Below are 22,492 nucleotides of genomic sequence, written 5' to 3' on the forward strand. Positions count from 1 at the left end.
GAAATTTGTGAGTGATGTGATGATTGTGAGTATTTTTAATGTAAAATGCAAGTTTACAAATTTATCCTTGCATTTACAAATATCTAAATAATAAAATACGAAGTATTTTTGTGTAGATTTGAGTTAATTAAAATATTTTAAATTATTTTTGTTACTGTTGAATATTTTATTTCGATGCCGTTAAATAATTATTTTTAAAAAAATACGAATTACTTAAGATTATCGAAACATGACAAGAATCGTAACAATAATATTATTTAAAAATATACAAATTTATTATTATATTTATTTATACATTTTGAAAGGTTTTTATATTTATTGATTTAGATTGTATGCAACCATCTAAATATTTTAGAGAATATTTTATAATAATAAAAAATGTTATATTTAAAGTGAATTGTACAACAGATTTATTTATAAAAAAGAGAAAATATATAGAATAAAGTATGAAATATCATATAATATAATAAAAAAGTAATTGAAATAAAAAAATATTATTATATATATTATTGCATGAATGTCAAAGAAAAAAAGAAGGGTAAAAAAGGAAAAACATCACCATCCTAAATGACTTTCTCTTCAAATCTTTACTGAGAGAAATCAGTATTCACGCATATTCACTCTCATCATTTGCACATCCTTATCCAAATGATCGATATCCCCTCACATCCTTAGTTTTATAAAGAACTTGTCTAATTTTTGTTTTTCAATTTCCAGAAAAATTTTGATATAATATTTTGACAAAAATTGAAGGGTTTTGATCTTGGTTGGGTGGAGGGAGTGAATGAGTAAGAGTAAGATGGTGAAGATAAACAGTGAAGGCATTGCAAAACGCACGTGGCTTTGACCATATTGACTTGGAACTTGGAGGCTTTGGGAAAGGTCAAACTGGTCCTCTCTCCTCTATCTTTCCCAGCCCTAATCCTTTTTCTGCTCCCACTTCCGAAGCGGTAGCTACCACTGTAGTCATCCACTAACTGCAATTCCAAACAACCCTTTCACTCTCAATTCAAATTTCAAGGTTTTGCATTCTCACTCTTCACTGTTTTTTTTCTTTCTTTTCCCGCTTCACTCTTCACTTTTCGCACTCGCCACTTTTCGATTCTTCATCAATTTCGCGCCTTCAGGTTCCTCCTCTGTTGCTCCAACTATCGATTTCAACTTCCATAACCAACCTTTGCATTCTCTCCCATCATCACTTTCTTTCCTCTCCTCATTGCCCCTCTTACTTTCCGATTCTTTTATCAATTTCGCGCGTTCAGGTTCCTCCTCTATTGCTCTGCCATTCGATTTCATGTAAGAGAACTTCTTTTCCCATATATGTCAATTTTTATTTTCCTTGATCCTTTCTGCTAAATTAGTTAGTCTTTTTTTGTCATGCCACCGATTGTCATCTTAATTGCTAGTGTAGCGAATAATTGCATGCTGTTTTGTTTTTAACTTTGAGAATTTTAGTATTTAGGTTTTGGCTATTGTTTACCCCTTGTATTCAGTGCCGTGTTTGTGCTGCCTTGGTTTATTTTTATTGCAGCAATTGATGGAACCGAATTTTACCTTTTGTGTTCCCGTTACATTATGAATTTTTGTTGGAGGAAGTTTAATTGTATGATGGTTTGTTTCTGATTTCAGTGGTGATAATTTGGGCAAGCACCATGCCAGCGGTGCGGTGTTTTTTTCCCGAAGACACCGTAGAGCAGAAGTTACATATAGAAAGGAAGCTTGGTAGTGTCAGAGCACGCAAGTATTTTGATCTGCTGCAGAGATTTCTGAGTCTCAAAATTAGCAAAAGTGAATTTGATAGGACCTGCATAGCAACTATTGGGAGAGAAAATGTCCCTCTTCATAATCATTTGCTCAAGTCAATCCTGAGAAAAGCATGTCTCTCCAAGGCATCTGGGCCAAGAGAAAGCAAAGTAGAAAGTTCTTTGAATGTGAAAACGCCAAATGGATGTAGCAATCTTCAATTTCTGTGCAAGGACTTTCCACAATCTCCTCGAAAAGGCAGGACTCCAAATTTGCGTGATCGCAGATACAGGGACCGTCCCAGCCCTCTTGGTCCTCATGGAAAGAAAAACATTGGATGTGATGATTCAGCACCGAAAATTCATGAGCAGCAGAGCTTTGTCGATCTACAGTCTCCAGGGAGTAGACTTGCTCTCCCTGTGGAAGATGAGGAGGTTGATCAGGATTCTGAAATCCCGAACGTTTACAAAAGGGGTCCAATTGAAGCACCTCTGGCTATTCCAACTTACAAGAGAAGACGGCAAAAATATTTATATCAAGGATTATCACTTGGTACTTTAAGTGATACCTGTCAAAGCATTGGTCAGTTACCTGATACATCTTCTTTGACCAAAAGGTTGGAGCAGAAATTGGAAACAGAAGGATGTAAGATCTCTATGGATGCAGCCAGCTTGTTAAATAATGCACTTGATCTTTATCTCAAAAGATTGATAAAGCCCTGTTTGGATTTTGCTGCTTCAAAGTCTGTAAATAAGTTTAGTGCTTCAATCCAACCTGGTTTAAAGGAGTTACCAATGAGAAGGGGTATGCAAAAGCCAGTTGGATCTGCTTCTGTATCTATATCTGACTTTAGAACAGCAATAGAGTTGAATCCTACTATATTAGGGAAAGATTGGCCTCTAAATTTAGAGAAGGTTTGCCTACGTGAATTAGAGGAATGATCCAAGCCAGGTTCAATACTGCCGGCTATAAAATTGAATTCTCCTTGAAGTGATGATATTGGAATAGGGTAAGTCTACTCTGAATCTAGTATTTGATTTTTCACTCAACATTGCTGACATACTTTAGTGGAAATGTGAGAAGTTTTGATCTGGTGACTACAAGCTGTATAGTTTCAGTGCTGACAAATTTAGTTTGGGACATTGTGACGTGTTAAATTTTAAAAATTATTACCATAAGAATAAAGTTTACTGAATAGATGAGATCCCTTTTATATATAGTTAGGTTATTTCTTCTTTGTACGAGTTTTTATGTGTGTAAAGCATTCTCAATCATTTCATTCCAAACATTCCATTCTGTTCTAAGTTCTGAATATAATTAATGCATGCATGACTAACTATAGCATCTTATGTGTTCTTTTGTACAAATGTCATGCTTCTAGTTTGTTTCAAATACATGCAAATTGGTTTTCATATGCGCAAATACCACTCCAATTTTTTTTTTCTTTGTTTACTCCCTACGTTTTTTAAAACTTCAAATAATAAGAGAATGAAAATGAAACATGAAAGATCCCACCTAAACGAACAACTTTCTATTTAGAATATATAAATCATAACTTTTTTTTTTTACTTCAAAAGTGTTCTCTTGGGATCTAAAGATTTTAATGCTCTCTGTAATATTTCTATTTTCAAGTTTTGATTGGTAGATTAATTAACAATATACAAGTGGTGTGATTCTAGGTGTGAGGAATTGAATTTCATGCAAAAATCCAATAAGTACAAAAACGTGCTTTATCTGCTGAGCATAAAAGACATAAATTTGCAACCATGGCTTTGATCAGGATTCCATGTTGTTTTGGGTTTTCTGAGTATTATAGTTGTGTTTGATGGTTCAAGGTCTTTAATCTGTGGTTCGTTTGTTGCAATTTATTTGTATGATTGACGCTTGATGGTCATGGTAAGACATGTGAAACTGGGAGTGCACTGTCTGTTGTGTTTATGGGGTTTGGCAGCGTATATCAGTTTTAAATATTGTTACCATCAAGCGATTAGAAGTTAAATCTATAGTTAGGCAATATAAATTAATATTTAGTCGGTTTATTTTATAAAATTAAAATTTATAATAAATAAATATATTTTATATAAAAAAATTGTAATTAAAAATCATAATAAATAAATATAATTGACTATTTAAATTTACAATGAGCAATTTAAATTGTGGTATGATATGAGATTATTTTTATTTATAAATAATTTCTCTCAAAAAAAACTATTGATAAGGTAGAGTGAAATAGACAGGTGGTGAAGAAGATCAAATATCCAAATAAAGATAAAAGAGGATGGTAGTTTGAGACGGTTGTGGGAATTGTTTTGGCTAGTTGCCTGAACAGTCTGATAGAGTGAAGTGCACATTATTAAAAAGGGAGAAGAGAGAATATGTTGTGAATATTTAATCTAAAGGGTGAAGGGAGTCAGAGTCTCTTTATTCTTGTATATTCTAATTTATAATATGACTATTTTTAAGAGTACTGCTCATATGCTATATGATTTGTGATTCAAAAGTCTTTGCAACAATTTTCGACATGATACTATGAGTTGGGGCTTGTGATGGAGAATTTGACATTTAAATTAGCAGAATATGGGTGTCTATCCTATGGCCTTACTAGAAGTATATACAGACATTCTTTATGGAAGATATATTTGGCAACTAGTTAGTTTTTCTTTCCACTTATGTCTGTTTCCTAGTTCTTTAACAATTTTTCTTGGAGCATCTTTACAGATTATGTTAAGTGAGGGGATTTTCTTTTGGACATGGCTTTTGAACAGCTGCTCCTTTAAGTTTGTGTAAATGTGCTGCTTCTAGTTACTGTCTGTAGCATCCTAAAATATTTTTGTTGAATAGTCTCAATGCATATGAATCTGCAAATGGAGCTTCTAAATTGCACACATTACAGGTACATGGTGAACAAACCATCTGCATACAAGGTTTGTTCTCCCACCAAACTTGGATTTTAAGTTCTCATTTTCTTGTTGTGTGCGGAGTTGTATTTTATTTCCATGAAATTTTGGGTGATGGAATTGGTTTTGTTTTATATACAGAAAATATTGGAGTTTGAATGTAAAGATAAGATCGCTCGCATGGTTTTGAAATTGATTGAAATCATAGTTAATGCAAATAGGTAAGCTTAGTTTTTCACTTGCATTGTTTTATATGCCGTTATATTCGTATGGAGACGTTGAGATTATTTCAAGCCAACAAATGCAGGACAAATTATGCAAGAAAACAAATGAAAGCTGATAGTGGACAAATCAACAGCTTTCAATGCTTTTCAAGAAAACCTAAACTAAAATGAAAGAGAACTGTATTCTTCTACAGCATGCTTAATTTTTTTATTAAATGAAATACGTATTCTTAATGTAAGTTACTTACTATTAAAGTAATATGTTTATGTCATTATTTGATCCAGAAATTTAATTCTAGCATAAACCATAAATAAAAAAAAACAACAGAGGTTCAAGTATTCTAAAATCCATTTATTGAATTTTTATTTTTATGAACAATCCAAAGTTCATAGTTTGGGAGGACTTTGAATCATTTGGAACATTACAACAAATAAAAACTCAACCTTAACCTTCTCTTCTTCCCGGAAAATCCCTCTCATGTCCCGAATTATTCGCAAACAAATTTATTAACAACAATTAGTCTAACCGCCCCTTGCAAATTAAATTCCCCCATTAAAGTTGCAACTTGCTTTCCTCCTAAAACATGCACTGTTTGCGACTTTGTCTTGAATTAAAGCACAGAGCAATCGGTACGAATTTTGCCATTTCTTGCAGTCTTGACTCCAACACGACCCAGTTTTGTAATAGCAGCAATGAAGTTAGAGTTGAAAACGTTAGAATTTGAAGCAAAGGAATTAACGGTGTTCCTGGACCTCTGGTCAGTGAAGAGGATTTGGTCCGAGGTGAAGAGGCCCTTTCCTTGTTGGAGGTTTTGGTAATAAACATTGTCGAATTTTCGGGCAGTGGTTGGGTCCATGTCGATGGCAATCCTTGGGTCCACGTTCCTTGGGCACATTTGTTGCAGTTGGGTTGCGTATTGCTTGTTCAACGTTGGGTCCACTGGAGTTTGGCCATTGAAGTTGTATATTCTATTGGCGAACTTGCTGCAGTGGGAGAATCCAAGGGTGTGTGCACCTGCAAAATCACAATTAAGCACGTTGATTGAGGGTGGATAAAGTAAATCTGCAAGACAACTAAAACTATTAACTAATGAACAGTTTTTTATTCAGATTTCAGATCTCAACCACGTTTTGTTTTCTGGCTCTGCAACTTGCATGCATGCAGCTCACAAGCTTCAAGCTCGCTTCTCTATATCATTTCATTGAATGGTTTTTATTCACAAATAATTGTGTTTTATTATACTTAACACACTAATCTCTTACTTCTCCATTATTTATCTTTAAAGACTTGTTTGAGCTTTTATAGAGCAACATAATAAAAAACACCTTTAAAATATATTTAGCTATTGTATTATTTTCAAAAATAACATTTTTATTTTAAAAAAAATATTAATTAATGATCAAATCTATATCAAGGTCGTCATTTTTATGCCATCAATCATGTTTTTTAATTAAATAACAACAAGTTAATATCTTTATTTAAAACTTTGTACTGAAGACTATTTAAGGATTTTCAGTTTTACTTATTTAAATCCATTTAAGAATTAACATTAAGTAAAATCATTTAAGTCTTAAAAAGCTATTAGGTAGTTTGGAACTTGTCACGATCTTTCCTAACTTTTACATTATAAATAGTTAAATGTCATTATTTTTTTTCTCATAAATTAAAACACAGGTGTACACATATAGACAGGTGTTTTCGGTCCCATATCAACCACTTAAGTTTCTCTACTTCAGCTTCTCTTTTTAAAGTTTCATAAACCAAACAATTTAAATGTGTAATAGCATCTCCTTCTTTTCAAAAACTATCAATACATTTTACAAGATTATCAATATATAGTATTAACCGATGTGATATGTCTTTAGGTTTTTTAATTCATGAAAATTAATAAAATTCAATTAAATATAAAGTACTGATCAACTATGAACATGGAGACAAAGCATCTAATAAATTTCCCCCTTCACCCACCTCTTTTGTTTTTTTAAGTTTTACATTAACCAAATGACCAATTTGGCTCGTGTGGATCATTATCACTTCATTTGACTGTAACATAATTGAGTACATACATTATCAACCACCCTAATAAGGTTATTATGTTAATGGGACCATTGTAGAAAAGAGTTGCAGGGTCATTACCTGAGAGAGCAATCATATCAGTTTGGGTGAGTCCGTTTGCAGCAAAAAGGGAGTTGAGCTGGTTCAAATTGAAAGTTGGCTGTGGAAGCCTTCCATTTACATCAGAAGCTCTTGAAACCAACCCATCAAACCTTCCCAATTCAACCTTATAGGAAGGTCCACCAGACTGCACCACACATTAATTCATTTTAATAATTAATAAATGAATGAAAACAAACTATACATACTTGGATTAAAACAGTTTTATACCATGTGATCTAATTAAAAACTACAATTTGTGTTAGGTATAAAATTATTTTATATGTACACAGATTTTGGAGTGATTGAAGAACTAACCAGTACAATAACATCACGGGTAGCCAAGGCGAGGATATCAGCACACGAGACTTTGTTCCTGCACTGAGGGACAGCATCTACTGCAGCTTTTGCTTTGATCACTGTGTCAAATCCATCACCCGCCAATGAAAGATTGTCTGGGTGATCCTTCTCCGCTTGGTTATTTCCATTAGATGCCACCAAAACCGAGGCATCACAACCCTTTATGTAACACCCCAAACAACAAAATTAATAACAGCATTCATCACTTCAACAACAAATTGTTGTCTCTAGTCTCAAAAGTAACTTCTCAAAAAACTGATTTTCAACCTCAATGCCAAGATTTTTAGACTTTTCTCAACCTGACTACAATACTATAAATAAAGAAATCAGTGATCAAATTTAGCATTGGAAAATTACCCTCTTTTACTGATTCTTGGGATCATTAACTTGTAGAAAGTTTATATTTGAAGAAAATGTCATACTTTAGAAAAAGTTTTGTCTTAGTGCAGTAATTGGCATTATATGGGCAGGGAATTGATTGGTGGATTTACCTGGACAAAGCAATCGTGAAAGAAGAGACGAAGGGTGGCTGGAACAGTGACAAAGGTTTGCTGGAACTTATTGGTAACTGCCTGTCTAACTATGCTTTCAAGATTGGGGCATACATTGGCATAGTGGTTTGGACTAAGCTGGGCAGAGGTTGGATGAAGATTATAGAGGGACAGTGTTAATGAGAGCGACCACACAAGTATGAGATTTAGCCGACCCATTTACTATGTTTTGCAGAGGGAGATAGACAAAAGAGAATTACCAAGAGGTTTTTGTGACAAAGGTACTGAGTAAGGTGTTTAAGTGGGGATATATAAGAGCAACCGAGTTAAGCTAAGAGTGGGACATGGCTCACGAGGCAGCCAGTTGTCTTGGAATCTTTTCAAAACACAAATTAAGAAAACAAAATTGTATTATTTATTATTATTATATTATTGTTTGAACAAACAATAACAATAGGCTCCGAAAGGGACACTGTTGAGAGGTTTGGTGTGTCTGTGTGTCTGTGGCCGCCTTGTTCCATTCAAATAACTGCTTGCTTGCTTGGGTTGCTTTGATCTTTGTCAAAGGAAGGGGTTCCAGAAAGGAGCTGGGGAAGGGATTATTTATGTCATGGGAATCCTCAACTCTTAATTTCTAAAAAGTTGTTGTCCACAACAAAGTTAGAGAGAGACAGAAAGGTGAAGGGGCTGCCAAAATATACAGCACGAGAAAGAAAGGTCAAGGTTACTACTTTACTTTCTATGGGCTCCCCTGCTGCAAATAAATAAAGTTTGCATTTTTTTCTGTTAGTTAGAGTTGTTCTGATAAAGTATATGTTCCTACATGTTCTTGAAAAACATGTGTAGGCTCATAGTTTTAACCAATTTTGAAGATTTTTAATTGATGGAGATTAAACTGATCCTTATTTTTGCATATCCAGACCAAACTTGATTGAATTAAACTAACTACTTCAACTTTACTATGTAACAAGTAATTTTTCATGACTGAGATCAGGTGCAGCTTTTTGTTTGAGAACTGCGTAGGATTTGTTTCCTGAAGAAACCTTATTTGGAAATACAGTGATGGGTTTGAAGTGAATTAATAAAATACTGATTCATAATATTTATATTTTTACATTATAATTTTATTTAATACATATATGATTTGACCTTGAAGTAGACAGTGGTCGATTCTGTACAGCAGGGCAGTAGATTACTTTATAAAGAATAATTGGGCATAAGATGAGGATTATCCTGGGAACATGTGGTGAGACAGAAGACATTCACCCTTTTCAGTACAAAAACAATGTATGCTTTATCCAGGATTGGATCCCTGATTATTAGAGTTTATTTAATGAAACTAAAAAATATAATAATCTTTTCATGATAATAAAATAGTTCTACCATGTTTATTTTATCTATTATATTATCTCCATATATATGTGTCAATTATTTTTAATTTTGTACTTTTATTTTTACAATAGATATATGTTGATAATAAGATATGACCCTTAATTACAAAAGGCATGTACTTTAATATTGATTATTTAAATATGATTTTTCCCAGTAAAAAAAAGTTTATTCATCTGATAATACACAGGCAACAATTAATTGTAACCATTCTTTTATTTCATTCTCTAGCTTCTGTTGTATTAATTTTCTACATGATCTCTGCATTTAAGAAATTAAATGTTTGCCTATTTCTGCATATCATATGAATTTCTTTCAGTTAACATTTGCAGTTCATTAAAAGTTTGAAATAGTGTAGAGTCATGCCTGATTAAGAAAAAACTTATGTTTAAAACTTGGAAAAGACTTGTGCAGTAATACTTTGGTCTGAAGTTATCACAGTTGTACTCTCAAGTGTAGTCTAACAAAAGAGGAATTATCCTGCACCTGTTATATACTCACCCAAATGTCTGACTCTATTAGAAACTGTTAATTTTCTGTGACTATTTCTCACTGTACTTTGTTTCGTTTGTGTTTTTTTAATGTAATTTTCTTTTGGGGTGTCTTATCCTCTAACTCTAGTTTTATTTTCTTTCTTATTGAGATGCCCTTTTATACCATAAAGTAATGTCTCTAGGCAACTATTAATGGGCCAAAGTGTAGATACAAACATTTATCAACAGACAATAATGTAATTTTATTTATTTTTAAATAGTTTACCTAACGAGATCAATGTTATTATTAAACAACTTGTCAGCGATTTTATAAAAAATATCATGGCTCGTGCTTTGAACAAAAAATCATGATTCGCATAGTAACTTTCATCAATGGCGTGCTCTAAACATTGCACATGCCTACAGAAGCCACCAACCGAAAACAAGAACCATCGTCTCACCCTTAAGGTTGTCATGAAATAAAAAAGAAAAGAAAAAGTCAAGATGCAAGTATGATTAACATGGAAACAAATTTAATTTTGTCATGTAGTACATTATTTATTAATTTTCTCACTTATTAAATAAAAAAAAATTGTTTGAATCTCAAGTTTTACTCAATAAGAGTGTGTTTAGAAACTTACACTAAAGGAAATACAACACTAGTTTCCAAAAATAAGGAATTACAGAAGTATACCAACAATTAATGATTAGGGTATTGGGGATAAGAGTGAGTCTAAAAAGAAAGAAGTATTCAAATAAGGTACACACCCTCATGTAGAACTCCCTTCAATAATTGTCTGCTCATGCACGTAATCTCATTCTTCACTTTATCTTTGACTTTTCCACCTCATTTTCTCTCTTCTTCTTTGTTGCTTCACCTCATTTTGATTCCCTCATTTGGTGCAAGTTCTTATCCAAATTTCCTTGTGGGACATCTTAATATTGAACATCCTTTTCTTGATGCTTTTTTCTCTAGTGCTTTAAACCTTTTTCACCCTATTTGTTGATTTATAATTATAACAACAAAATAGTTCAAGAAATAACAAAAGAAATTAAAACAATCCAAATAGTAATTCTTACACAAACCTAGCATATTGCTTTTGCACAACTAGTATAATAGAAAATTTACAACTTTGTATTTATGTCCACAAAACAATCACTCTTAATCGTACTTTGCTAAATGTGGTTAATGTCATAATTATACTGAACTAAACATATATTTTATGAAACAATATTTGTAATCATCACAGGACATTATCTAATGGATAAAGTATATGAAATAATAAAATAATGAAAATCATCTAAATGTATATATAATTACAATTTATTGGACCTAATTTAGTATAGAACTCAAATAATTTTTGAAAAATATACCAAATTATTTTTTCATAAATTAAGAAAAATAATAGATTAAGAATAGGATGTTTGAGTGCTTAATTTTGTTCAATTAAATTAAGTAAAATATAAAAGTAAGTTCACTTAAGAAAAAAAAAAGTATTAACGACTCTTTTATGTTATACAGTGTAAATAATGTTTTATATCTATAGATATACTTATTTGTTCAAATATGTTCTCTGTCATAAAAAAATAGGAGAAATGTCTACAACTCATATATATCTATCTTGTAAACAAAGCTTACTTATCTTTAATTATAAAAGATGACTGAAAGTAAATCATCTTACAATAAAAAAAAAAATAGTTTCTTGAGAAGTCTGAGTCTAGAAAAGTTATTTTCTTTCACTTTTTTTTATATTGAGAAATATCTCATTTTGGTTAAATCATTCTCTTTCATATTCTAATCTCTCTATATAAAGAGTACCACACAGCAATAAGGGATAAAAAGATTGACAATTTGTGAATCCAAAAAAAAAAATCAAGTGGGTATAATTAAAAGTGTGGGACATGCCACTTAGTTTATTGCTTTTGTTCAACTTTTTGGTATATAAAAATTAATGATGCACAGACTATTTTGGAATGCTTGATGCGCCATGCCCACCAATTACCTTGGGTTTCTCTCTATGTTTAATTTACGTTTTTTTATTAATGTGGTTGTTGTTACTTTTATTCAGTTTGTAGCTTTTCAAAATATTTATGTTTTAAAAAATTCTAAAAAAGCATTTAGTGATTGTTATTTCAGGTATATTTTCCGCTTGGTTTATTAAGATTTTGTTTTGAGGTGTGATGATTTCATAAAGATTTTTTTAGCAAAGCAAAGAAAATAAAATAATGAATTAACCAATATATTAAGTGATGTCTCAATTTTTAAACAAAAGTAGATAAAGTTCTTATAGTCAATGTACAATGTATTTTCTTAAAAAAAACTCATTATTTGAACTTCAAAAGTAATAACACAACAATATCTTTCTATTCTTATACTCCCTAGTTAACTCTTAACCTATCACATATATAGGACAATTTGTTTTGTTGTCTAATAAGATGAATATATTCTATATTGCAGAGTAGTTTCATGTTTATCTAATTTTGTTCCACTATCATTCCATTGTCAAACTGATATTTGAACATATACCTATAAAGGATGTGACATGTATTTATGTAAGTCTCCTCTTCTTTCATACTCAATTTCCTACAAAATTATATCAAAAAAACTTTCTCAACTTTGACCAAGAAATTAACACTATACTAAAGTACAGAAAAAACGCAAATGATATAGTTTATTGAAAAACAACGCACAGAAAATTTTTAAAAAAATGCATCCAAAAAATAAAAATACAGGTAATTTTGTACAAAACACCATGATATACATAAAAGCTGATAAAAAAAATAAAACATAAAAGGTTCAATGATAATATTCTTTTGGATTCAGTTTAGTTATTGTGAAAACTTTAGCAATTTTTTTTTCCTACGTTGAAACACTATATTTATATTTCTTATGGCAGTTGATGGAATATAATAAATGAAGATCTTTGTAATAACTTTCCTTTATGGAAATATAAGGAAAAGTAGTGGATGGAAAAACCAAAGACTGTAATATTGTGTGCCGTTGAAATGAGGATTTGAAAACTAATTTTTTAAAGACATGATAACGAGATATCACATAAGTTGTGAGAGCACCTGTGTAAAATGCTCATAAATTGAAGAATACATAGTCAATATATAGTATATTAATATATATATATATATATATATTTTAAGAAGAAATTAATGATTTGATTGGTATTTGGGATGTTTTTATTTTTTCTATCATTCAAAAGAAGTAGAAGTAAAGTATCTTTTAATGAATATATTTAAACTACAACAATAATCGAGTAAATGTATAAAACATGTTATTCATAAATTTACAAATGATGTACCTAAAATAAGAATATGATCCATAAAAATAAAAATTGTAATTATTATCGTCATTATGTAAAATTATTATACATTGATATTAATTAACTTAACCAATGCGAGTAATTGATCATTCTTCTAAGTGTTCCATTTTTTTAAAAATTTCGTTTCCTACAAAAGAATATCAATTATGAATAAATTACAAAAAAATCAAAGTAAAATATTAATAAAAATAAAATGGAAAATTCAGAATTGTATAATAGCAATGGAAAAAATAAGTCTAAAACACCAACATACCAATCTCTCTGTCCACATCTAACAACGGTTAAGTAACTATAGATAAAATAAATTTTTAAAACTAAAAAACTATTTTATTAACAACTGAATTTAAAAAATGACAAAATAACCAAAATAAATTAATAAAACAAAATGTTAATAAAGATAAAATAGAAACAAAATTGTGTACACCAAAAACAATGAAAAATCCCTTTTTATATATAAGTATATAGATTGTTATAGATTATAAATTATAATAATAATTATTATTATTATTAATATTATAAAAAAGTATATAAATGAAAATACAATTTTTTTTTGTGTTACACCAAACCTAAATGAAAGTTTGAAAAAAATTACTCTAAGAAAAATATAAATAAATTTAATCAAAAACAATTGTAACGTTATATTTGACATTTTGTTACTTAGAAAACTATCATTAATTAACAACACAGAATTATGTTTTAAAACAATGAAAGGAAACCAAATAAAATATTAACAAGAATTGAAATAAAAATTATTATACCTTGACTTAGAACATTTAAATCACGTTGTTTTTGTTTTTAATTTTTAAATAATTTAATAAAAAATATTCGCTATTAAAAAAAGGATGCAAAAACTGTAAAACCATTTAAAAAATATGTAGTTATCTTTTGTTTTAAAGTAATAGCCTTTTTAGTTTTTATTTTATTTTTGGTAGTTGAAAAGGAGCATGAGATTGAAAAGGAGAATTTGTTTGATAGAAAAAAACGGATACTTTAATAGTGTTATTCGCATTTAAATTTAAATATTTGTATATTTTATTATATTTCTTAAATTTATAATTTGACTGTAATTTAAGTCCTTTATTATAAAATTTTATTTCTCTTTCTATCTTGTTATTTTTATCTAAATTTTACAGTTAACTACTGAAACAAGTTAATTTAATTTCATTACAAATATAAGTATTAGTTTAGGAGAAAACAAGCTTATGCCAATTTAAGATAATTTACACGGTTCTTAGATTAAAAAACAGCGTTTATAATAAATTTGTTAATTTTTATTATAATTATTTTAAAGTAACTGTAACAATAATTTATAATTAAATAATATTAGTTTAAATTACAATTTTTATATATTGTCAATGCATATAATAATATTAAATTGGTAACGTATAAAGGCACTCACACCAGCAACGGTTATATTTAAGAAGAAGAAGACAAGTTCAAAAACAAAAACAAGAAGTTATCTGTTATTTTATTACATCAAAGAGAAAAGACAACTATTTTAAGCCAAAAATGAAAATTAATATACTTTTAAAATTATTGTATTGTTTTATATATATTTGATACCTGGCATGAGAAGGACTTATTAAACAAATCTGTATTAATGCTATAAGTTCAACCAAGACTGTTATTTTATTAAGAAAAAAATTGCTAATTCAATATATATAAAGAAAATGTGAAATACTATATTTACAAGCTTAAGTCAATAATATAAAAAAAAAACCTGTTATATAACGAGCTTAAGTCAATAATATAAAAAAACCTGTTATATAACGGGCTTAAGTCAATAAGTAATATATTGTTTTATAATTATAAAATTATTAGTAATGAGATGAGTTTACAATAATGGATTATTTTTTATATATAATAATAGTAATAGTAAATTATTATTTAATTAAAATACTATAATTTATTAAATTTTATTCTCTAAATTATGTGTGCTAATTTATAACATATATATAAAGTTACATCGATATGTTAACATAATAATAAAATGCATTGAAGTACATATTTTGAATATGTGAAAAATTATAGAACACTATTTTTCATAAGATTAAATTATCGCACTAATGTAGAAAAAAATATTTACAACAAGTTTATTATATTAATTTTTGAATAACAACACTTCAATGAAATGCGATTATATTTTTGTATAAATAAAAAAAACTACATATTATATTTAGTTGTTAGGTTAACTTGTGTATTCAGAACAATAAAATTATGAAATAAAAACCAATTTTTAAAGATCAAAATAATTAGTTGCAATAGTAACTAAATTATAGATCATTTTAGAAACTAAAAAAAATAGTTTATATTATTGTTAAATAGTTTATAAATTGGTATCTAATTAGCAACCATGATTTTAACTACCAATTATTTAGTTTCTAAATTTGGTCTCTAAAACTTTGGTTGCTAATTAAATACCAATTTAGAAACTATTTAACAATAATATAAACTAATTTAGAAACCAAAATTTTGTTTAGTTTCTAAAATGGTATCTAATTTATTTACTATTGCAACTAATTATTTTGGTCTTTAAAAATTGGTTTTTATTTCATGATTTTCTTGTAGTGAGTGTTATATATCTTATATCATGTATATATTACATCAATTTATCCTATAATATTGAAATAGTATTTACATAATTAATTTTGTAGTTAGTATTTTAGAACTTCAAATTTTAGAAATTAATCGATCACACTACAATGAAATAGAAATTAATTTTAAACACAAAAAATATTTAATTGTTATAGTAACTAAATTAGAAACTATTTTAGATACTAAATTTTTTTTATTTTTAAATGAGTTTTTATTATTGTTAAATAGTTTTTAAATTTGTATCTAATTAGCTACCAAAGTTTTAATTACCAATTATTTAGATTCTAAATTTAGTAGCAATTTAAAAATTATTTAACAATAATAAAAATTAATTTAAAAACTATTTTTTTAATTTTGAAAATAATTTTAAATTTAGTCACTATAACAATTAATTATTATTTTTATTTAAAATTAGTTTATATTTTCTTCCTTAAGTTATGGGAAAAAACTATATCCATATCTGCATTACTAATAGGATATGAGTTGACTGGAAACCCTAAATAATACCTACAGAATAATATTTCCTACTGAACAACGATTTTTAAAATTAAAATTGCTTAAAATGAATTATATGTTAAAATGTATTAATTCAATGGTTTAGTCATTTTAAAAATATGAAATATGTTTATATTGCAAATATTTAAAAAATTGTTTTATTACTGACAAAACTAAAAGAAATATTAGACTTAATCACAAATAAATTTAAGTTGTTAAACTCTTTGGACAAGTCTTTAAAATAACAATTTAGATGGAAACGAAAAAATATATTTAGTTGGGTTGATTAGACTGTGAAAAATACTGTAAATTTCAAATTTGATTTATTGTTCTGAATAAAGATATAAATAAAAAGAAGTATGTTTAAAAGGAAGCAGAAATAATTTACAGGTTCTTGTATCTCTGATTTAGTCTTCATGCTCACACATCTACATCGCTGTCAAAGAGATAAATCTAGTATTTTGAAGTCAATACTAATTATTTAGTTTTGGCCTATTATGAGAAAACCAATTTCTTATATATATATATAGTGGACAAAAATGTATCAATTATGAACGAAAACGAAGGACAAAAAGTGTATCAACTTTGCCAGCTATGATCTTATTAAACTGCACTCTTTTACTTGTCCTCTTGATGTTGACAAAACCAATAATTAAACGTTATCATTTATTCTAAACTAAATTATCATATACCTGCCCTCAAATTAAAACAAACGCAAGAACCTATTCCTACTTCTTTAAACCTTTATTTGTATTTTTAAGAATGGTTTACTTGAATTTTAAAAGTATATCATTTTTCAAATAATCACTCCTGCTTAAATTAATCTAAACAAAATACCTTCCCTTATAATGTAATTAAAAGAGGTTAAATATATGAAATATTTATAATATATTTTTTTTATCAATAAAAAATAAATGAGTTAATTAGAGAATTTAAAGAATGTTGAAAGTCGTAGCAAACAAAAAAAATTTAATGTGTATGTAAGAGAAAGCAAACAAGTTAGTAGGTTTTTAATTTGAGTAACTTTGTTTGCTTAAAATTGTATTTTGAACTCATAATTGTCTTTTCCTACTCTTATTTTCTTCTAACCATTTAATACCAGTCTTGTTTTCTAACCCCCTCTTCTAATCTAACTTTGAATAATTCAAATTTTGACTACTTTTTTTAACTTTAAACTTAAGTTTCTTCTTTTAAGTATACACTTTAGAGACCCATCGGAGCTTAGAAATTACAGGCATAGCTTTCATTCATTACTTATATTTATCTGTAGGCCTGTGTTTATTTTTATTTTTAATTTTTTGTTTGAGTTTCACCTTTCTTTTATTAGAAATTTGATTTAATTGTGATTTAATAATTTGACTAATGTCTGATTTTCGCCTGCATTTTTTGGAAAACTCGGTTTATTCATTCTAATTTTAAAATTAATCATTCATTGATAATTAAACCTCTCGAATTGTCTTCCTTTTTCGTTTACTCGAAATCAATTAAATAAATTGCTGAAACTCACTCACACAGCATTAAATTTGATTAAAAAATCAATTGTGCCCTTCTCTAAATTCTAATTCTACCAAATTTCTCATCAAATTTTAATTTAAAATTAATTCTTACATGATATATTCTCTGTAAACCTCTAAAGATCTAGATATTAATCAAAAGAATCTAACAACTTGTGAAGTGGTGAATGTGGTTTGAATAATTTTCCAAGCCATAATAAAATAAATAAATCCAAAACTAGGTGTCCGTCACGTTCGTTTATTGAAGTGAGTTCTAAGTGCAGCTGTGTAAGAGAGAGTGATAGAGACACGACAATATCCATTTCGTAACTTCCCTTGTTTTCGGTAGTGCAGTGAATGGTCCATTTTATGTTTTGGATTTCTGTTTTAAACCCAACACTTTTATGGCCACGTGGAAAATCATAATGGGCCTCTTAGTTTTCTGCATGCTCATCCATGGGCTGCTCTTAACTTCCATTAATAACATTTGGGAAATATAGATGAAAATGACATTTTAATTATTATATTTTCTATTTTCATTTGTGTGGGAGTGGATCATGGAATTTGTGTCCCTCATTTGCTGCTACTATTCATGTACCCATCGCAATACCCTTTTCGTTTTGTTTTAATAACTATGTATTGAATTCAGTACAAGGTTGAAATTGTTTTAATTTCTTAAAAAGTTTAATCATTACCACAACAGTGAAGATTTGGATAACAAATTTTGGAAGCATTACGTCATAAAGTAACAAAAAAAAATGCATACACAAACTTTACGAGTCTGTATAATAACTAAGTAACAGTATGATGTATCACTCACTGCACCAAATTTTACTTTTTATGGACAGTTTTTTCTTGACAATACACTAGTTGAGACTACTATATTGCTTGATAAAAAGTATTGATGACTAATAAGTGATTTCAAGGATTCAAGACCAATCATTAGAAAAAAATTATTTGTATACCCACAATTATTATAGTTGCCGGTAATTATTTAGCTGATTATAAATTTTTAATATTTTATAACTTTTCTTCTTTTAAAATATTTTGTTAGTATCTACGGATTTAGTAACATTTACTCATTAATATTTACTAAATTATAATAAAATAATATTTATGAGAGATAAAATATTAACAAGGTCTCCAAATGTTAACTTGGATCATCATTGTTAACTTATTTTCTTCAAACTTCCTGAGTTAGCTTTGGTTCATGTTCACCCGTATTCTATCAGTTCCAATTTCCTGAGTTAGCTCTTAAAGGAAGGCATGCAATGATTTCGGTTTCTTCCATCTTTGTTTCTATGAGTTTTTTTGCTTTTACTCGTTTTAAATTACTGTGACTATTCCTACTATATACATTATAAATGTAGGATTGACTGTAGTATGAATTTTAATGCAGAGTAGAAATGATTTCACATTTAAACATTTTAGTATAAATAAATTGTCTATAATTTGACATTAATAGTGAAGTTTCTAACAAATTAGTAAAGATCTTAGTCGGATCAGGTAGGTATAAAGTGAAATTGTTTTTTATGAACAGGGTTTAACTATGATTTATATAATTATCACAAATATCTTAGTCCAGGAAGAAGAAAAATCATTATTTTGTCTTTTAGAGCTAATTAAGTTGATTCTAATACATCATGTGAAAAAATAATGAAAGAGAAGTTAAAAAAAGCTCGAGATATACTTCAACCATTTTAAAACCTATCAATCCCAAGGTAATCTCAAAATTTGTTCTGTAATTGTAGTGGTGGATGCTTGAAAACTTGGTGACACATCTTCTTATGCATGTACTTGTAGTAGTAGGTGTAATTGAATTCACTGAACTAAGATAAGACTGAAGAGGTAAAGTTGGTGCACTTGTTAGTCCCATTGGGTATTGGTGGTGCCATAACATGTGTACGGAAACTTCTTAAAGAGCAAAATTTCTTGAAGTTGATGCACTTGGTTCCATTTATGAATGAAGGAAAAATAGTTTCCACTACCTAAAGTTTGGTTATTGGTTAAGGCTTCATTTGGTTTACATTGTGTTTTTTTTTCTTCAAGTACTCCTTATCTCAAACTACAACTCTTGCACCGGTTGTTAATTGTGTCTTTTTATGCAACTTTTTTCATATTATGTACATTAATTTGCAACCAATATGGCAATTATTATAGAAAACACAAACTGAGAGGACAGATTGAGTTCTATACTTCAAAAATAGATAGAATGGTACATTTTAATTTTTTCAGATTTGTTAATAATGAACCCTTTTAGAGTTGAAATGAATAATTTGAAATAAAGTTAATTATTAACCTGATTTTGGAGGGTGGGGGTGGAGTGAGGTGTGATGGTGAGTGAAATAGATTTAAGGTCCATTCATATGGTGGGTTTTTTCACGTACAACATCAATCGAAGACTTGCATGACTTATTCATCTCTGGTCTTGGTAACGCAATGAAACGTGTGTTCATTGATTAAAGTTGAACATGGTGGGGCGCAATTATGCTATCTTTAACCAATTTAGATTCTCTGTGTTCATATCATCATACAACACTCCATCATAATGCAACAAAGACGATAATACATGTGGGGCTAACAAAACCAATGAGAATGAAGGAGTTGGGTACTAGCTAATTGAGAAGAAGTTGAAGTTAAAAGAGCAAATGTCCAAATATATGTAAATCCTCCTTTTTCTTTCTATTGGGATCTCAAAAATCTTAGCCAAGCTTTCTTCAATTCAGATACGACACATTTCCCTCACTTTCCACACTCATCAGGATCATCCTAAATTCAGCAATTTTCTTGACTTCCTTTTCTATATGTTGGTCAAATCATGATGTTATTTTGCTGTTCCAACATAAAGGATTGCTCCTTTGGATCCACTCTATTAATTTTAGTGAGAGACTAATCAGTATAATAACTCTCTTTTTTAATCACTAAAAAACAATAAATAATAAATATGGATCATTAATCCAACTTTTATGAAAAAAATAAATAAATAAGTACTTCATATCCCACTGTAAACCACTCTAAACAATCAATCATTCTAAAACTTCTCACCAAATTAATCCTTATGTTAATTGTTAAGGAAGAATAACAAAATCAAATCTCAACTCTCTTTTTCACCCAATTCTCTCTCATCTTTAATCAATAATCGTTTCGCTTATTAGATAAAAAATAAATGAATGTTCAGATATCTTTTAAAAATATTGATTTCAATATTTAAGATACATAAAGATATTTAAATATAAATTTTAATTCAATGACACAAGCTATATTGTTATACTTAAATATAAATTAGTCTCACATTTCTTCGATGCGTGGATATTTATATTTTTTTAAATTGATTTCAATCACTGATAAGGAGATTGATTTATCAGTGATAAAAAAAAGGTTTTAACATGTTTTATTTGGAAAAAAATACTAAATTTTTCTCTCTCTTTTCCTTTATTTGTTAAGACTTAACTTTTTTTAAGATAAATATTTGAGAAACAAATTGGTTAACAAAATTTATAACTTAAGGAAAGAAATAGAAACAAGTATGAGATTATAGAGAGAAAAATAGAGATTTTTTTTTTAGAGATGCATACAATTTTTTATATTAATATAAAATTATGTATATAATCTATGTTATTGGAACTTTAATAGTGATTTTTTGGAAAAAAAATATATGATGTGATAAAAATAAATGATATAATATTTGGTATGACTTATATTAGTGTAATTGAAATTATACTTCTGTAACTTACTAAATGTTACAGTAATTTTACATATAAAATAGATTCCTTCAATGTAATCATTAAATTATAATTTTATATAATTGTAATTATTTATGCTATTTTTTTGTTAAAATTAAACAATAATAATATATTCTGAAAATTATGTATTACCATTAAATAGTATGATACTTGTGATTGTTAAAATCACAAATTTGTGTGAATAAAAAGGTTACTTGACAAAGTAGAGAGTATATTTGCTTAGATGTAAGATAAGGTTGAAGGAAAATAAGTAAGGAGCAGTAAAAATAGGTTAAAGGTGTATTACCTTAGTGGCCTTCTCTGTTTACATTTTCTTTCTATTTTATTTAGTTTATATAAAATTACTTAAATAACGGTATTTCCACCTCTTTCAGATATCATTTTTTACTAGTTCTGTTTTATTCACTTATCCCTTTCACTTTCATCGTACTCGCGGTTTCATCACACCACTTCTCCTTTTATTTATTATATATTTTTAAAATAAATTAAAATATTTCTATTAATTTCTAAATAAACGTCATTACATGTGTCTAGGGTTAATATCTAAGGCTTAGAATTTCAGGTTTGGAGTATTTAATATACTTAGCATACCTAGATTAAAATTACATAATAATAATTGTTTTTTAAAAGGGTATGAGCTAGGTATCTACACGTTGAACAGTTAAATCTCCTCATTTGATGCTCTTGTCCTTATTTTTTTTATCGGAAGAATACCTATAAAAAGTTATTCGACTTTTAATTAAGTAAATGGGTTCGATATTCAAATACAATAAATATTGTAATAATAACATATATTTATCTTGTTGTGGAGTCTATTTACAATATTTGATTTGTCCTTTCACTATTGGACCTTGTTTAAGGCATGTGTTACCACTAGTACAATTATTACCTATTTTTGTTCGATTTAATTAACGTTAATATATAATTTAGTAAATATGTCTAAACTTATGTCGTTTGGTATCGGATACCGATATCTACAGGAAACATTCAATCTAACGATATAATAATAATTTTAAGTTTTAAAAAAAATAGTAAAATGTATAAAATACCACACTTTATAGAATTTATTTATTGTTAATAAAAAAAATAGTAAAGTGAGACT

At 28.3% G+C, this 22,492-nt stretch overlaps 2 protein-coding genes across 4 annotated transcripts; one reads left to right on the forward strand and one right to left on the reverse strand.

The window, feature by feature from the left end:
- Window positions 1-837: 837 nt before the first annotated feature.
- Window positions 838-4,777, forward strand: LOC137808235 (uncharacterized). 3 transcript variants are annotated; one of them, XM_068609256.1, is made up of 3 exons: window positions 838-1,021; window positions 1,128-1,296; window positions 1,630-2,958. In XM_068609256.1, the coding sequence occupies exon 3, from the start codon at window positions 1,653-1,655 to the stop codon at window positions 2,682-2,684; it is 1,032 nt and encodes a 343-aa protein (XP_068465357.1). In that variant the 5' UTR covers window positions 838-1,021; window positions 1,128-1,296; window positions 1,630-1,652; the 3' UTR covers window positions 2,685-2,958. The 3 variants fall into 3 exon arrangements, 2 of the variants coding, with proteins under 2 accessions (XP_068465357.1, XP_068465356.1); XR_011080686.1 differs by lacking the exon at window positions 838-1,021 and adding an exon at window positions 4,637-4,777 and having other exon boundaries at window positions 1,061-1,296; window positions 1,630-2,752; XM_068609255.1 differs by lacking the exon at window positions 838-1,021 and having other exon boundaries at window positions 1,061-1,296.
- A 418-nt stretch (window positions 4,778-5,195) lies between these two features.
- On the reverse strand, window positions 5,196-8,446 carry LOC137808237 (peroxidase 73-like). The gene is made up of 4 exons (XM_068609257.1): window positions 7,871-8,446; window positions 7,338-7,538; window positions 7,002-7,167; window positions 5,196-5,879 (listed from the first exon to the last, which is right to left on the reverse strand). The coding sequence occupies exons 1-4, from the start codon at window positions 8,087-8,089 to the stop codon at window positions 5,476-5,478; spliced, it is 990 nt and encodes a 329-aa protein (XP_068465358.1). The 5' UTR covers window positions 8,090-8,446; the 3' UTR covers window positions 5,196-5,475.
- Between the last annotated feature and the right edge of the window lie 14,046 nt (window positions 8,447-22,492).

This window comes from Phaseolus vulgaris, chromosome 3 (genome assembly GCF_000499845.2).
Source record: "Phaseolus vulgaris cultivar G19833 chromosome 3, P. vulgaris v2.0, whole genome shotgun sequence".
Classification (NCBI taxonomy): domain Eukaryota; kingdom Viridiplantae; phylum Streptophyta; class Magnoliopsida; order Fabales; family Fabaceae; genus Phaseolus; species Phaseolus vulgaris.

Coding starts and splice junctions, on each gene's coding strand:
- LOC137808235 (XM_068609256.1), top strand. CDS start 1,653: ATGCCAGCGGTGCGGTGTTTTTTTCCCGAAGACACCGTAGAGCAGAAG.
- LOC137808237 (XM_068609257.1), bottom strand. CDS start 8,089: ATGGGTCGGCTAAATCTCATACTTGTGTGGTCGCTCTCATTAACACTG. Junction 7,168..7,337: donor CCCGTGATGTTATTGTACTG/GTTAGTTCTTCA, acceptor TGTGTGGTGCAG/TCTGGTGGACCTTCCTATAA. Junction 5,880..7,001: donor TGATATGATTGCTCTCTCAG/GTAATGACCCTG, acceptor GTGATTTTGCAG/GTGCACACACCCTTGGATTC.